General features: G+C 35.2%; 1 protein-coding gene and 1 long non-coding RNA gene across 2 annotated transcripts in view; one reads left to right on the top strand and one right to left on the bottom strand.

Moving 5' to 3' along the window:
* LOC149927348 (frequenin-1-like) overlaps positions 1-18146 on the top strand; it is an 85953-nt gene that overhangs the window by 43439 nt on the left and 24368 nt on the right. Inside the window, exons 2-6 of the mRNA XM_090158044.1 lie at positions 9732-9756; positions 9818-9866; positions 9944-10033; positions 10568-10646; positions 11067-11155. Of these exons, the coding sequence (XP_090014170.1) occupies positions 9732-9756; positions 9818-9866; positions 9944-10033; positions 10568-10646; positions 11067-11155 (332 nt within the window). The remainder of the gene's footprint in view (positions 1-9731; positions 9757-9817; positions 9867-9943; positions 10034-10567; positions 10647-11066; positions 11156-18146) is intronic.
* Positions 15977-16518, bottom strand: LOC149927349 (uncharacterized). The gene is made up of 3 exons (XR_016473705.1): positions 16334-16518; positions 16125-16254; positions 15977-16063 (listed from the first exon to the last, which is right to left on the bottom strand). It is a non-coding gene; the product is annotated as an uncharacterized LOC149927349 (long non-coding RNA).

Below are 18146 nucleotides of genomic sequence, written 5' to 3' on the forward strand. Positions count from 1 at the left end.
ATAGAATCAGAAGTAAATCAGATAAAAAGATTCAGAAGTAAATCAGGTAAAAAGAATCAGAAGTAAAAAAAATAGATTCAGAAGTAAAAAAATAGATTCAGAAGTAAAAAAAATAGATTCAGAAGTAAAAAAAATAGATTCAGAAGTAAAAAAAAGATTCAGAAGTAAAGAAAATAGATTTAGAAGTAAAACAAAATAGATTCAGAAGTAAAACAAAATAGATTCAGAAGTAAAACCAAATAGATTCAGAAGTAAAACAAAATAGATTCAGAAGTAAAACAAAATAGATTCAGAAGTAAAACAAAATAGATTCAGAAGTAAAACAAAATAGATTCAGAAGTAAATAAGATATATCTTTCTAGAGAAGTATCCATCTAGGCTATAAAGAAAAAAACATGAATCAGTTTTTGATGACGTGTTTTTACCGCCATGTTTGGTGGAATGGGTCAATAGAATCAGAAGTACATAAGATAAAATTGAATTAGATGTAAAAAAAATTAGATGCAAGATAAGTATGCATGTAGGGTACTAGAATATAAAAATTAAACATGAAGCAGTTTTTGATGAAGTTATTGTATCCCAGAAAGGATAAATAGAATCAGAGGTAGTTTAGATATATCTTACCAGAGGAGCTTACATCTAGGCCATTAACATGAAATCGAAGAAGATTTTAATAAGCGCGATTTTGGGTCCATATCGCGGAAAAATACACTGCATCAGCTGATAAAGGATATTTATTTATTTATAAACCAAGAACGAATTCAGGTACCTAAGAACATGGAACTGCTGAGATTCAAAACCCAACATCCTCGCATACTTTGTATATAAAGTTCGTCTGGTTATTAATGTTTCTTGACACTCTGTCACACTATGTTTACGTTTTGGGAATAAAAAAGCAGACGAACTTTCGCTACAAAGTATGATACTGTTCAGTGGTGTAGCCAGGGGGCACAGGGGGCACATGCCCCCCCCCCGAAACGTATGGTCGTACGTGCAAATATTTTTATTTTTTTACTTTTTTTTTCAATGGCGTGCCCCCCCCCCCCCGAAACAAAATCCTTTATTTTTTAACTTTTCTTTCAATGGCGTGCCCCCCCCGAAACAAAATCCTTTATTTTTTCCTTTTTTTTCAATGGCGTGCCCCCCCCCCTCCCGAAACAAAATCCTTTATTTTTTTACTTTTTTTTCAATGGCGTGCCCCCCCCCCCCCCGAAACAAAATCCTTTATTTTTTTACTTTTTTTCAATGGCGTGCCCCCCCCCCCCGAAACAAAATCCTTTATTTTTTTACTTTTTTTTCAATGGCGTGCCCCCCCCCCCGAAACAAAATCCTTTATTTTTATTTTTTTACTTTTTTTTTCAATGGCGTGCCCCCCCCCGAAACAAAATCCTTTATTTTTTTACTTTTTTTCAATGGCGTGCCCCCCCCCCCCGAAACAAAATCCTTTATTTTTTTACTTTTTTTTCAATGGCGTGCCCCCCCCCCCGAAACAAAATCCTTTATTTTTATTTTTTTACTTTTTTTTTCAATGGCGTGCCCCCCCCCCCGAAACAAAATCCTTTATTTTTTTACTTTTTTTCAATGGCGTGCCCCCCCCCCCCGAAACAAAATCCTTTATTTTTTTACTTTTTTTTCAATGGCGTGCCCCCCCGAAACAAAATCCTTTATATTTATTTTTTTACTTTTTTTCAATGGCGTGCCCCCCCCCCGAAACAAAATCCTTTATTTTTTTACTTTTTTTCAATGGCGTGCCCCCCCCGAAACAAAATCCTTTATTTTTTACTTTTTTTTTCAATGGCGTGCCCCCCTCCGAAACAAAATCCTTTATTTTTTAACTTTTCTTTCAATGGCGTGCCCCCCCCGAAACAAAATCCTTTATTTTTATTTTTTTACTTTTTTTTTCAATGGCGTGCCACCCCCCCCGAAACAAAATCCTTTATTTTTATACTTTTTTTCAATGGCGTGCCCCCCCCCCCCCGAAACAAAATCCTTTATTTTTTTCCTTTTTTTTCAATGGCGTGCCCCCCCCCCGAAACAAAATCCTTTATTTTTATTTTTTTACTTTTTTTTCAATGGCGTGCCCCCCCCCGAAACAAAATCTTTTATTTTTATTTTTTTACTTTTTTTTCAAAGGCGTGCCCCCCCCCGAAACAAAATCCTTTATTTTTTTACTTTTTTTTCAATGGCGTGCCCCCCCCCCCCGAAACAAAATCCTTTATTTTTATTTTTTTACTTTTTTTTTCAATGGCGTGCCCCCCCCCCGAAACAAAATCCTTTATTTTTTTACTTTTTTTTCAATGGCGTGCCCCCCCCCCCCCGAAACAAAATCCTTTATTTTTATTTTTTTACTTTTTTTTTCAATGGCGTGCCCCCCCCCCGAAACAAAATCCTTTATTTTTTTACTTTTTTTCAATGGCGTGCCCCCCCCGAAACAAAATCCTTTATTTTTATTTTTTTACTTTTTTTTTCAATGGCGTGCCCCCCCCCCCCGAAACAAAATCCTTTATTTTTATTTTTTTACTTTTTTTTCAATGGCGTGCCCCCCCCCCCCCCCGAAACAAAATCCTTTATTTTTTTACTTTTTTTTCAATGGCGTGCCCCCCCCCGAAACAAAATCCTTTATTTTTATACTTTTTTTCAATGGCGTGCCCCCCCCCCGAAACAAAATCCTTTATTTTTTTCCTTTTTTTTCAATGGCGTGCCCCCCCCCCCCGAAACAAAATCCTTTATTTTTATTTTTTTACTTTTTTTTCAATGGCGTGCCCCCCCCCCGAAACAAAATCTTTTATTTTTATTTTTTTACTTTTTTTTCAAAGGCGTGCCCCCCCCGAAACAAAATCCTTTATTTTTTTACTTTTTTTTCAATGGCGTGCCCCCCCCCCGAAACAAAATCCTTTATTTTTATTTTTTTACTTTTTTTTTCAATGGCGTGCCCCCCCCCGAAACAAAATCCTTTATTTTTTTACTTTTTTTTCAATGGCGTGCCCCCCCCCCCCGAAACAAAATCCTTTATTTTTATTTTTTTACTTTTTTTTTCAATGGCGTGCCCCCCCCCCGAAACAAAATCCTTTATTTTTTTACTTTTTTTCAATGGCGTGCCCCCCCCGAAACAAAATCCTTTATTTTTATTTTTTTACTTTTTTTTTCAATGGCGTGCCCCCCCCCCCGAAACAAAATCCTTTATTTTTATTTTTTTACTTTTTTTTCAATGGCGTGCCCCCCCCCCGAAACAAAATCCTTTATTTTTTTACTTTTTTTTCAATGGCGTGCCCCCCCCCGAAACAAAATCCTTTATTTTTTTACTTTTTTTTCAATGGCGTGCCCCCCCCGAAACAAAATCCTTTATTTTTTTACTTTTTTTCAATGGCGTGCCCCCCCCCGAAACAAAATCCTTTATTTTTTTACTTTTTTTTCAATGGCGTGCCCCCCCCCCCCGAAACAAAATCCTTTATTTTTTTACTTTTTTTTCAATGGCGTGCCCCCCCCCCCCCCGAAACAAAATCCTTTATTTTTTTACTTTTTTTTCAATGGCGTGCCCCCCCCGAAACAAAATCCTTTATTTTTTTACTTTTTTTTCAATGGCGTGCCCCCCCCCGAAACAAAATCCTTTATTTTTTTACTTTTTTTTCAATGGCGTGCCCCCCCCCGAAACAAAATCCTTTATTTGTTTACTTTTTTTTCAATGGCGTGCCCCCCCCCGAAACAAAATCCTTTATTTTTTTACTTTTTTTCAATGGCGTGCCCCCCCCCCGAAACAAAATCCTTTATTTTTATTTTTTTACTTTTTTTTCAATGGCGTGCCCCCCCCCCCCCCCGAAACAAAATCCTTTATTTTTTTACTTTTTTTTCAATGGCGTGCCCCCCCCCGAAACAAAATCCTTTATTTTTATTTTTTTACTTTTTTTTTCAATGGCGTGCCCCCCCCCCCCCTCCGAAACAAAATCCTTTATTTTTTTACTTTTTTTTCAATGGCGTGCCCCCCCCCGAAACAAAATCCTTTATTTTTTTACTTTTTTTTCAATGGCGTGCCCCCCCCCCCCTCCGAAACAAAATCCTTTATTCTAATATAATATAGTCAAGATTGAACGTATGAATTCAATACTAAGTAATAATTTCAAAAATACTAAAACAAATTGCACATCATTTGGAGTTCTCATAATTATTTTCGCTGATTTTTCAGGAAAATTTTAATTTTCCCTGATATTTCCCTGACTTTTTGCTTTAAATTAATTTCACTGAAATTTCCAAGTTTTCACTGATTTCCATGTTGGTATGAACCCTGTTAATAAATTAATTCTTGTACAAACTAAATTTTCACGATTTAATACATTTAGAACGTATTTAGCCCACATTAGTTAGTTTTCGTAATCCAGCGAAAGCACACGTTTAAAGCGAATAACACTAGCAGTATAGAATGATGGCAACTTCTGTCGTAAGATATATCTTATATACTTATGATACAACTAATCTTCATTGCCTTTACCGAGTGAAATGAACTGAACAGTCTCGGGTAAGCTAACAACGCTGTAATAATAATATAGTATTACGAGGATCGCGGCCTTAAACCGCACTACGAGGTAACATACACTTAGATTGAAGTCTATAACAAAGAAGGTCTGTAGGGGAGTAGCGACGCGGTGGCTAAAAAAGGAACTAATTTCCTGCACCTGCCATTTCGTGGACTCGCATCCTCTCCTTCTCCTGCAGGGATTTCACCCTTTTTATTACTTTCCTCACAAAGAAAAGGCACTCTTTTGGCAACTGCCTATTTTTTAGCGACCCATTTTTATCCTTAAGACAAAATAGAGAAAGAATTCGCGACCTGTTTCTGAAACAGTCCGCCGAACCTCTCTAAACCCGAATGAATGAAAGAGGTCAAATGTTAAAAAATGAATCGAAGGCCTGGACAATATTCACTCTGATCCGGGTTAAAGTCGCCAAAAAGATGACGGTCAGAAATCGACGCTCAAAAAGGACTGTTTTAAAGAGATATTCCGAGAAAACACTTCAACTTTATTTCACTTTTAAGAGAACTTTATTTTATTTTATAGCCTTTACGCGAGATACAGATGGAATTTCACCTTTTGTTTTTAAGATGATACGTACACACTTTTGTGGTGGATTATATACACATACATGAGTCGTGCTCGCAATTACAAGGAGACATCCCGAAGTGTAACCCACCGATTTTGTTCAAACTCGGGGGATTGGTAGACCTTTATGTATCATGTAAAATCCTAAAGGGAATTTATTCAATGGGCAACCGTTTTGCCATGGCAACGAAAGATGTTTTTGACAACACAAAATATTAAATTTTCCCATTGAAAATAACATGGGATTTTGACCTCAAATTGATCAAAAGTTGATCAATTTTGATGTTTTTTTATCCATTTTTATCTATTTTTTCTATTTTTGGCATTTTTAATGAGAAAATTTTCATTTGTTGTTGTCAAAAACATTTTTCGTTGCCCAGGCAAAACGGTTGCCCATTGAATAAATTCCCTTTAGGATTTTCCAAGTTACATGAAGGTCTACCAATCCCCTGAGTTTGAACAAAATCGGTGGGTTACACTTCGGGATGTCTCCTTGTTAGTAAAAACACTTTAATATTTATTCTGTATCAAGGTTGCCTGATTTTAAAATCAATTTCATTTACATCAAGATTTAAATCAAATGATACTCTTCAAGAAACCTCTACAAATGAGGTTTTTGTAGCAATACTAATTCAAAGTAAACTAATTTACAAGTAGTAATTAAATTTAATTAAGAGTAATTGAAATTTTAGTTTACATTACCGCAGCACTTAAATCATTCGTCAATTTTTTGTCAAGAAAAAGCAATAAAAATGTTCAAAAATCATTAAAATAAATTAAAAACTAAAAGTCAATACCCCTATGAATGACTATATATTTAAAGGAATATAGGAAATTATCCTGCTACCAGTATTAAAAGGTAATAAACCATCGTACTTCTACGTTCTTAGTCTCAAGTAACATTGATTTTTATTGTAACCAAGAATATATCTATTTAAACTTACGACCTAGCCAACATTTCTGCAAAACTATGTTAGCCACAAATCGAATTGATCCTTGTGAATCAGGGTTGGAAAAAAACCTGCTTTTTTTCTAATAACCGTTTTGGTTTTTTAAACACTGGTTTATATTACTTTTAAACTGTTTATTCGCTTGTGTTTTTTATTTTTAACTGTACATACTGTTATTAATTAACTAAAATGTACTAAAATTATATCCACAGATGAAAAAAATAACTTTTTCTGGGACTATCAGGGCTGTTCAAAATGCTTTTGTTTTTCATAATTCAAAATGCAAAATACTTTCTCCATAACTCAAAATGCAAAATAAAAAATATATTTAGAAAAATGATTTTTCTAAATGCAAAATGTAAAACGTTTTTTGCAGCTCAAAATAAAAAAGCAAAACGCATTTTGGAAATGGATTTTCAAAATTCAAAATGTTTTTAAAAATGCACTCTGTTTACTTTTAATTATTTATATTTTCATTATTAATAAATAATAACTAATTAATTATTATTAATAATTATGAATTAATAATAATTACGTAGAGATTTCAAAAGCATCCTCGCGGCCAGCGTTGGAAATAAAGCGGTGGCACTGTACGAATGTTCGTCTGCTAGACTGCTTCTGAGTAAGTGAGTAACTGAGTATCGCCATCTATGATTACATGGAGTAAATAGCAGACGAACTTTCTCTACCAGAGCTGCGATGATGGTAGCAGAGTTAAAACATTTTGAAAATGTTTTTCCCCTTATCAAACCCACAAATTGCAAAATAGTTTCCATTGCAACCCGGCCATCTGAATTAAAGGCTTTATAAGTCGCTCGATCTCGATGACTTAGGCCTAAGGTGGTTCCTTGGGTATTAGCCTAGCTGATTATTATTAACTTAAAATGCAAAATGTATAATGCAAAATACTTTTTCTAACTCAAAATGCAAAATGTAAAATGCAAAATACTTTTCTAACTCAAAATGCAAAATCGTATTTTGCATTATGCATTTTGAACAACCCTGCGGACTATACTTAAAGGGATTACACTTCTTTGACTCTCTTTAACATCTTTGTTAAATACTTTAAAGGGGAACGGTCAGGCTTTAACCAGTTAGATAGCCCATAAAAAACTAAAATTTACGGGGAAAACCGCGTCAAAAAATATTGAGTGTTAATTTTTAATAAAATCTAAAACTTTCGGGAAATCGAAAAGCGTCCGCCGCGACACCTGGTGAGAAGTCGGTGAGACAGAAAAACAACGTAAAAGCGCGCTGCTGAAGACGCAAAAAAATTGTTTTGCATGCGCGGCGCGTTCCAGTTATAAGAGACTTAATCCTAAATTGCGCGATTTTAAAAGTTAGGATAGTTCGCAAATCGCTCACTAAGGTGCTGCTGGCGCTGGCGATACACCTTAAGATGGCGGCGAAAATTCAAACCCCAACACCTGGTGTTATTTTGCGTTTCAACTTTTTAGGCCAAAAACTATTTTTCAAGACAAAATAAGGTACGTGTAAGTATATTGAACGTGTTGTTGATCTTTTGATACGCAAATAAGGCCATATTTGAAAAAGATTGGCCGTTCGTCTTTAAATTTCATAATTTTCGTACACATCCATTATTAGGCAAAACTTAACGGTAATATTAATTTAAAATATTGTTATTAATATAAATTGCCATTTTATGTAATAAAAGAGCATTACAAGTTGTTACGATTTCTAAAGTTCATCTCAATTCACCTCATGCTCTAACAATACGCCCCTCCCCTTAGACATCAATCAAATCGTCCCTGTATCTCATGGGTTCCCTAAAACGTACGTCTTCCGAAGCGATTGAAGCGCGCACGACGGTGACGTTTTTCCTTGGCCCCCTCGTGGAAAGGGAGGGAACTAAACCACGCTGCACGCCTATCGTGAAATTATTTTTAAAATTCAATCCACTTTTTGTTTTCTTTCGTTTTCGACTTTTCTCAAGAGAAAACGATTGTTATTGGGGCATATAAAAAATAACATTTTTTCGAAATAACTTTATAATCGCAAAGAGATTTGGGGGGTGACTGAGAAACGCGCGTAGAGGTATTTTATCCAATTACGATTCTCGACCTTTTGGAAGATCGAAATGAAAATATCCTAAAAAAATAAATAACAAACCAATAATGAACCTTAAAAAAACTTCCGCCTTTTCTTTGGCGCGAACAAATATGAATAAATTCCATCACATTTCTGAAATTTCGTGAAAGTGACATTTAAAATTTAAAACTAAGGTCGTAAAGTGGCCCTTTTCTCAAAACTCGCTTTGACCGTTTGGAAAAGAGATTTTTTTTCTTATTCGTGGACTAAAGAAAAATTCCGAATCAAACTGGCGAAAACTAAATTTAACATCCATTTCCAAAAGTCACCTTCAATTTTCCTCTGGCCCATAAGATCACATACGCCGTTTTATATTTTTTACAAAAGCTCCCTTCGAAAACATTTTCGTTTCGCTGTTATTTACGTTTAGTTTCTCGTTGCGTTTCAGCCTCTAAGAATATAATCAGAAATAAAACGAAAATAAATATAGGAAATTGGAGAAATAAAGCCAATCTAGAGATATAAGAAGAAATATTTCTTTTGAGAAATATCGCAAATATATTTGAGAAATAACAGAAATATATTTCAGAAATAACAGAAATATATTTGAGAAATATCCTAAATATATTTGAGAAATATCAGAGATATATTTGGGAAATATCCGAACATATTTGGGAAATATCCGAATATATTTCTGAAATATCCGAAAATAACAGAAATATCACAAAATATTTAGAAATATCAGAGATAAATATAAATTTCGGAAAAAAATTGAGAAATATCGGATATTTTTAGAAATATCGGAAATATTTGAGAAATATCGGAAATATTTGAGAAATATCGGAAATATTTGAGAAATATCGGAAATATTTGAGAAATATCGGAAATATTTGAGAAATATCGGAAATATTTGAGAAATATCGGAAATATTTGAGAAATATCGGAAATATTTGAGAAATATCGGAAATATTTGAGAAATATCGGAAATATTTGAGAAATATCGGAAATATTTGAGAAATATCGGAAATATTTGAGAAATATCGGACGTATTTGAGAAATATCGGACGTATTTGAGAAATATCGGAAATATTTGTGAAATATCAGATATATCTGAGATATTTGAATTTGATAAAGATCGGATATTTTTGAGAAATATATCAGATGCATCTAATATATTTGAATTTGATAAAGATCGGAAATTTTTGACAAATATCAGATATATCTGCGACATATAAATTCGACAAATGTCGGAAATTTCAGGAAATATCTAAAAATACAGAATTAGAATGGAAATACTAGAAGTACCTGTAAATTAGAAATCTGGTGTACATTTGTTTTTGAAGTGTCTTGGCAGCACCTTGACAAAAACACTCGTAAAATACCTCGGCGAATAGAGATCAGGGAATTACAATAACCAATTTAAGTCCTAGAATAAACATTGGGACTAAAACTAAATCAAACAGAGAGAAGGGAATTCGAATTTCTCATTTCAAGCGAACGCGGCCCGAAAATTCATTAAAAAACGATTGGTTCAATATTTTCCCAACAAAACTACAGCTACCGCGAATAACATTTATTTTCATTTATATATAGTTTTCTTAGTCGAACGAAAAATATAATTTTGTCATTTTTATTTCAGTTTCAGAAAAGGAAGTTAAAAATTGGTAAGAAATCTCCGGATTTTTCTGAAAATTGTTGGATGCATTGACCTTGGTATAATTACAGGTATAAAGGTTTCTTGAAAGACTGCCCCAATGGGCAACTAACGGAAGAGGTACGCTTATTAAAAATTCTTCCTTTTGATGTTGAAAGAACTGAAAATAAATGGAATTTAATTTATTTATTTTTCAGGGATTCCTGCGAATCTACAAGCAGTTTTTCCCGCAAGGAGACCCATCCAAATTTGCCTCTCTAGTTTTTAGGGTATTCGATGAAAATAAGGTGAGTTAAATTATCCTTAATTTCAAATAGGATCTTTTTACGTAGAGGTCAGCGCATTTGGCACCTTACGAGAGAAAATCCTTGTGTCTCGTCCTGCCATCTAACGACCGCTAGTGGAACTGATAATATATTTAGCGCCCAAATTACGGTACACGACGATGCGCCATCTATTTAATTTTAGCATTTTAATATATTGTATAACTTCTGATTAAATATTAAAATATTAGGAAAACAGAATAATTATGTCGCTATCATAAAATAAATTGTTTTAGATAATTTCTTACATGTAGTTTGGGGTACAAGTATAGATGGCGCAAAATGGCACAGTTAATTTTTTCCCAGTCTGAAACTGACGAAAGAATTGCAAAAAAAAATGAAGTGAATGCGCCTACCTCTCAAAAAAAAAGATACTGATTCAAGTTTAAACAAAGGTGTAATAAATAAACAAACAATCCTTTAACTGAAATGTCAACTGACCGTATATTAATAAAAATATATGTAAGTAACATAAAAAGATGATATTTTAATCCACAGGATGGCGCCATAGAATTTGAGGAGTTCATCCGAGCTTTATCGGTGACCTCCAGGGGGAGTTTGGAGGAGAAGCTAGTCTGTAAGTTACCGTATATCTTAACAATACCATTGATTGAGAAATTTAAATTTTAAGCCTCTCACGCATTTAAAGCTATAAGCATCCCTGAGGGAATGGGGAGGACGTCAATAGGATATTAACGCCATCTAACGGGTTGAATTAGAACTAAAAGGGGGGACCCATTTCGCCCTCTCTCCCTCAATCGGCCATCCGGAACGTATCCTTCCGATCTAAAAATAGCCCGTGATCGTACATCCACAATAAACAAACGCGTTACGTAAAGAATTCAGGCCGAGGCTTACGGCAATAGCAGACGACGCGAAAATGACGGGGTTTTTTTTTTAACTTTTAGCGCGCAAAATGTTTAGAGATATTTATTTTAAGGACGATTTATAAAAACTTTGTTTTCTTTCCATACTCTCCATTCTGGCACGTTCGCAGGGGCGTTTAAACTCTACGATGTGGATAACGACGGCTACATCACCAGAGAAGAAATGTACAGCATAGTTGAGGCCATTTATCAAATGCTGGTAAGGCAACGCTTTTTTTTCACATTCAACGCGAATTTATAGTACGGGACAAAATTTATGTATTTATACTTTTTAATAATAATAACCTGAAATACAACGATGCTATAATACTATATTAGTCTAACATAACGTCTGCTCGAATTTCCCCCACCCGGGGGGCACAAGAGGGGGAAAGCGTCAACGGTATTATATTATTATTATATTGGTATTATATTATTATTATATTGGTATTATATTGGTATTATATTGGTATTATATTATTATTATATTGGTATTATATTGGTATTATATTATTATTATATTGGTATTATATTGGTATTATATTATTATTATATTGGTATTATATTATTATTATATTGGTATTATTAATTATTATTATATATTATAGATTATTATATATATTATTATATTATTATTATAGTTATATTAATAGGTTTGTCACTTTGGGGAATATTTTACGAAGTGACGTCATCACAAGAAGAAAATCTCCCCCTGGTGAGGCGACGTAACCCGTAATGCAGTCGGTTTTGTGAATAGCTCTCAGTAAAACCTTGGCATGTAAAGAATAGGAAATTTCACGCTTATGTAACAATATTTTACACTTATGGTATTAATTTAGCTGATTATTATTATTACTCTTCGAACCTGAGGCAGAATCGGAGCAACGCTCAAAATCGTTTCAACAATGTCAGCTATGAGCAACAAACACAACACCCCACACAAGGAGAGAGCAACCAGTCAAAAGTCGTGCATTTTCTCGCGTACATTTTTCATTGGTTAGACGCTTTAGCGCCTGCTGCCGTCGGAAGGGGAAAATTCGGAAATTGTCTTCCCCCCACCCGTAAAACGCTCAGCGTAAAGGCTCGTCCAATAAAATGTGTACACAACACCCGTTAGCGTTTTTAAAGGCTAGCTGCGTTTGTTTGTGTGTGTTTGTTGTTCCTAGATGTCATTATCCCTAAGCAAAAATAATGACATTCTTAGTAGCGTTTTAAATAACCGTGAAGTTAGGAAAATGTAAGTAACGTCCACCCAAAAATGCTCAGTACGGTAGCCAGGATTTTGGTTTGTGGGGGATGGACCAAAATTTCTTTTCGGGACCCAGTGGCGTAACTAAGATCCTCGGCGCCCCCTTGCGAGACTCTTTTGGTGCCCTTATTATAATCAGTGGCGTTTATAGGGGGTGGAGTGGATATTTAGCCCATAGATCGATAGGAATTTAGGGCCCCCTGAAACCGGGCCCTCCGCATTGCGGGGACCCTATATCGTCTGTGACGTCACTAAAAATTTGAATAACACCTTTAATTGTGTATACAGGGTGTTAACTTAAAAACGATACAAGGACAATAACTCCAAATGTATTTTAGCTAGGAATTTAAAACTTTCACGACACATAGAACATACAGGGGGTCACTTGACAACGGAAATGTCCTTGACCTTGAACCATGTCTTCAAGGTCATTAAAAATTTATCTCGAGAGATACAAAGTTGGTTTCAATTAGAAAAGTGTTTCCCGTCACATTTTAGCTGTAAATAACTTTGAAACCACCTAATTTGACCCATAACAAGTCTAGGGATTTTAGACAAAAACATGATGGTCGTGATGAAAAAAATGGGTCAAATTAGGTGGTTTCAAAGTTATTTACACCTAAAATGTGACGGGGAACACCTTTCTAATTGAAAACAACTTTGTATTTCTAATGGTTCTCGAGATAAATTTTAAATGACCTTGAAGACATGGTTCAAGGTCATGGTAATTTCCATTGACAAGTAACCCCCTGCACGTTCTATGTGTCCTAAAAATTTCAAATTCCTAGCTAAAATACATTTGGAGTTATTGTCCTTGTATCGTTTTTTAGTTAACACCCTGCATGTACATCAATTAAATTAACATGTAAACCTCCTCTGATTGATTTTTTCGACTTAATTTTTAATCCGATCCTTCCACCCAACTTTAATTAATTTATGACTGAGCCACTGCATTCCATAATTGGCCTCAGGGCCCTGGTAAAAGAATTTAAAAGGATGCAACCTATAAAATAAAATTATTATTCGCTTTTACATTATATTAAATCTTAACTGAGATACGCCGACTTTATCTATGCATTAAAAAAAAATTCCAGTTTACAGAAAATGTTCAACATCTCTTTAAGCTCCGTTTCCGCTACAATTATTTCTACTTATTTTTTAACGCAGATATTTCCGCTTGGCAAACCAACGAAATTTGAAATTTTCCGCTGAAATTGTCAAGTGCTCTTAGCGGATACTACTTAGCGTTAAAACGGGGTTTTAAACCAATTTTATGTCCAGCGGGATAAACTGATAAATATATATTTTTTACTTGTATCATAAGTTAATTATATATCCATCTTACGAGATAAGTCTCCATCTAAGCCCTGAAAATGGAATGGGTACCTTAGTAAGATCGAGGCAGTTTTCAATGGGTGCGAATATACAGCCTCACCCGAGGGGCAGTTCACTCCCATGATTAAATCTGCACTCTTGGTTGATTAAATCTGATTAAATTTGATGTCTGTAGCTTTGGCTGTATTAATTTTAATCCGATTAAATTTAATGTCTGTAGCTTTGGCTGTATTAAATTGAATCCAATTAAATTTTTAACCTTGATTACTTCTGCACTCTACGAAGGAGTGAACTGCCCCTCGGCCTCACCACAATTTTAACACTTCCGCCTTAGAATGTAAAATGCAAAAATTACACGAGGCGGACATTTTTTTCTTACACCGGGACTAACTACATTAAACAATGAACAAATAATCTAAGGGAAATCACTGTTCCCGATATTTTGACCCGGTAGGCGTGGCCTAAATCGGAAGGCTTACCGAGGTACATTAATAATAATAATAATCAGCTAGGCTAATACCCTTGGCACCACCTTAGGCCCAAGTCATCTACCGACTTATTATGAATTTAAACAGGTGGCCGGGTTACAATGCTTAGGAGGGTGGTAGCAAGCCCTACATGCCACGCGAGCCAACAGCTCCCTACACTAACTATTACCGTTAACTTCTACAAGTTTTTATGGAAGGGGAAACCGAAGAACTCGGGGGAAAACCCCTTTAACCAGTGGCGAGAGTACTTGCAAACTCAACGCGGAAAGAAGTTGGTCCGAGTTTTCACAAAGTGTCACAAGTTGGGATCGAACTCGGCTCCTCTTGCTGCGAGGCGAAAGCGCTAACCACTCCGCCACCCCACAATATTAACCACTTTGAAGCGCCTCAAGAATTCTGTTCAGCTATCACTACGAGAATCTTAGTCGGGGCTTAGGCGACAGTACGTGCGATAAAGTTAAGCAAGGCTTAGATCATTAATTTTTTTTAAGTTTAGAAAGGAAATGGGTTACAGTGAATTTGATATAAAAAAAAACCTCAGTCATAAGCGGGTTACTGGTTATTTTTACTTAACACAATGGTTAATTAGCATTACTTAAACTTCTAAAGAACCAATTTCCAAAATAAAAGGTTCAAAACATACTAAGCCTAATCATTTAACCGACAACAACGGCGCCATTTTGTCCAAATTGAAAAGGGAATTCGCCACCGAAAACTACAGCTGCGCCACCTAGTCACACTGCCTAGAACTATATTTGGGTGATACGGGTAATGGCGTTATGCGAAAATGCGCGTTTTATAACATCAATTAAAACATTTTACTAACGATTTTAGCATATTTTTTAAAGCGTGTTCGAATGTTTTGTATTAACAAAGGTGTATATACGACATTTATTTATTAATTTTGAACTGTCAATAGGTATTGAATTCGTAAATATAAGTATAAATATTCGAGTTTAATAACACTATGAGTAGGCCTTGGAGAATTCATACACGGGATCAGTTTGAAAGTTTTAAAGGTATGTAGGAAATTTATTATTATCTTCACATTAGAACAAGCCCAGATTGTTATAATTTCATAGACTAGTAGCTTGAACTAGCTTCAGCATTTTGTATAATGTATTTTAAATAATTTTATTTGGTATATTTGTGAATCGCTCCATGCTTGAAATTTTTAAGTATATTGGAGAGTAGTCTACTCTTGATCCATAGAATAAGGTGTGCGGATGCTTAAAACAAAAGTTAAAATTTGAAGTTGGTGATGGAAAACACAGCATTGAAAGTGTCCATTGTTCATGCAATAGTGGGTAAATATATTTTTTATTAAAACCCAATTCTTTAATGTAACCTGTTTTACTTATTATTCTAGAAATTCAGGCTTTTGCAAACATGCAGTAAATTGCTGGTCTGTTTTATATATAAAGATACTGAGAGCTATCCCAACTTTCTGACTTTAGAAGTGGGGTAAAATGAAGGAAAAGAACTAACTGTGCCTTCAGTATTGTACGGTAATAAAATGGTTAGAGTTGCGAGGGTTAAATTTGGCTGGCTCAAAAAGGTTTATGTACTCTTAATTGGTCACTTAGTTAGTCTCAAAAATTTATTTCTAGCTTTTAGTCGGGATGAAATATTTGTGGAGAGTCCATTTGTAGCGAAGATAATATCAATTGAAGAGGCAGTGACAAAAAATAACTAAGTTGGAAAGGAAGGAATCTACTGGTTAACGCCTGTAGAGGCTACTATGGAAAAATTCAGCTAGGCCTTTTCATTTTGTCTATTCTCTCAAGGGCTATTAAGTGAATAAAATGTTAAGATATGCAAATAAGTATTAAAAATAAAAACCATTTGAATTTACAGTATTATTTTTAACCATATTGGGATCTGCGGCAATAGCTCGAAATGTTATTAATCAACTCGAAAACTCATACCGAACCATCAGGGTGGCAAAGATAGGAAAATTGGGGTCCAATACAAAATAGAAAAATATTTTAACGCATAATTTTGTGGGCCTCAAATGTAACATTTTCCAGCGATAATGACAATCGAACGGCTTGACCTAAAATTAATTTAATTCATTAGCATTTCCTTATTTTGCAGTATATAATAAAACAGATCACCTTTAAAACGATTCACAAAACGTAGGGTCCTCTCTTTTTATTTAGTTACATTGGATTTGTAATAAGTCTACATGGTAAATTATTGCTTGGAATGGCACTGCATTTCATGCGTCTCTTGAATTCTCTTCATCTAAATGACAGTTATTATGATATATATTTAATAATATTAACTTTAAAATCAGTAATAACAAGTAAAATTTGTGTCTCACCATTTCTTTCTAAAAAGTCTATCTTTAAAATGGGCGCTGCAAATCTGTGCCCACTAACTAGGCATCTTCCCTGATTTTATATTAGTTAACCACACATTAAAAAGATTTTTGCATTTCGGAAAATTGTGAAACGATAACTCCAACGTTCTTTTCTCACCATTTACTCGAATTGTAATATTTTTAAAGGCAGTATTACTACAAAAAGGCAATTTATGCCACCTCTGCGTCTACAATCCGCCATATTAATCGTTTGTTTTGATCAACAAAGTACGCAGACAAACCAAGCTGCAGGGGTAGCGACTGTGGCGCCGCCTATACCCGTTTCGCTAGCGAATAGTCCAGCTTCTCAACGAAACTACGTCGGAAATCGACTTCAACGACGCCAAGTTTGCATAGAAATAGAAATGAGATTAAAACCACTGCGCTTTCCGCCAATCCCAAAGTAAAAGAGCAGGCGGCCATTGGGGTGGAATCGGGTTATCGGCGCCATCTGACAAGCGCAATAAACAAGCACGTAAACAGGATTTGATTTCAGGGTGGCCACGCAATGGAAACAAATAAAAAAAAATAAAAAATTGTACATACAACCATACGGTCCAGGGTGGGCACGGCCCGACCCCCCCCCCCCCCTGGTTACGGCCCTGCTGAACAGTGAGTCTCCGTAGATTCTTGGTCCATGATTAAACGGTAAACTGTTCATAAGGGGCCCCCTCAGGCCTAATACAAAACCATTTTGTATTTCACTCAGACGTTTTATTACGACGGGCGGACAACGTCGCCGCATTTTTAGTCTAAGCTGATTTTTACCCTCGATAATTTGTTTTCCATCACCAAGAATGTATTTATTTTTACTCAGGGAGAATGAATATGTCGAGATTATTTTTAGCGTTTCTCCAATTCCACCCGTTGTGCCCCCCGGTATGCTCCTCCGCTTTAATAAAATCAAATAATACTGCAATCTCATTGGTTCTTAAAAATTACGTTTTTAGACGCGATTAACGCTGCTGCTAGGATGCAAAAAATAAGACCGCCTCCTACCCCCCCCCCCCTTAGCGTGACGGGGTTAGGGCCTCAACGTGTCCGTCGATAGTATCGACATATTCATTCTCCCTGAGTACAAATAAATACATTCTTGCCATCACCAACAGTTTTTCGGACTCAGCCTATTTTTATATATTAGTAGGCCAAAATGATTTGAATTAGCTGTACAACTGCAACGTTTCTCTAAGTAAGTTTAATAGCATTATGGACAGGGTGGGAAATAAGGATTGTTTGAAAGTAGACAGGTGACCAGTGAATCACCTGGCCTAGAATAAATAAACTGGACCACTGCACATTAGAATAGCGTGTTTTAACTCTTAACCGTTTTTAATAGCTTGAATTCTAGGGCTGTGCGAGTACTCGAACATCATCGATTACTCGTCATTTGAAGTCGAGTACTCGAACTGGACCTCGAATAAGTAATTGGAAAATACTCGTCGATTATCGAATACCAAAAATTGCATAGTCGGGTACCTGATAACTCGATTAAGCTGCTGTAAGTTCCAAGATGGTGTTTGCACTTTTAGGGGTGAAAATAATAAACGGTACCTACAAGACATAGAAACAACAAATACTTCGATTATTACACAATTATTTTTACATAGTTTGAGCACTATGGGATAATCGTTTTTCTCCAGTGCGTTTCATGAATGGTAATTAATTTTTAAATATAAAAGTTTATAAGAATTATTTTGTTTTTAACTTTTCTACAGTTATTTATTTCAATTCCTAGGTGCTAGGGCGACTTTGTTGCTTGTTAGGACTATGCCAT

This window comes from Leiobunum rupestre, chromosome 9 (genome assembly GCF_980474605.1).
Source record: "Leiobunum rupestre chromosome 9, qqLeiRupe1.1.hap1, whole genome shotgun sequence".
NCBI classification, from domain to species: domain Eukaryota; kingdom Metazoa; phylum Arthropoda; class Arachnida; order Opiliones; family Sclerosomatidae; genus Leiobunum; species Leiobunum rupestre.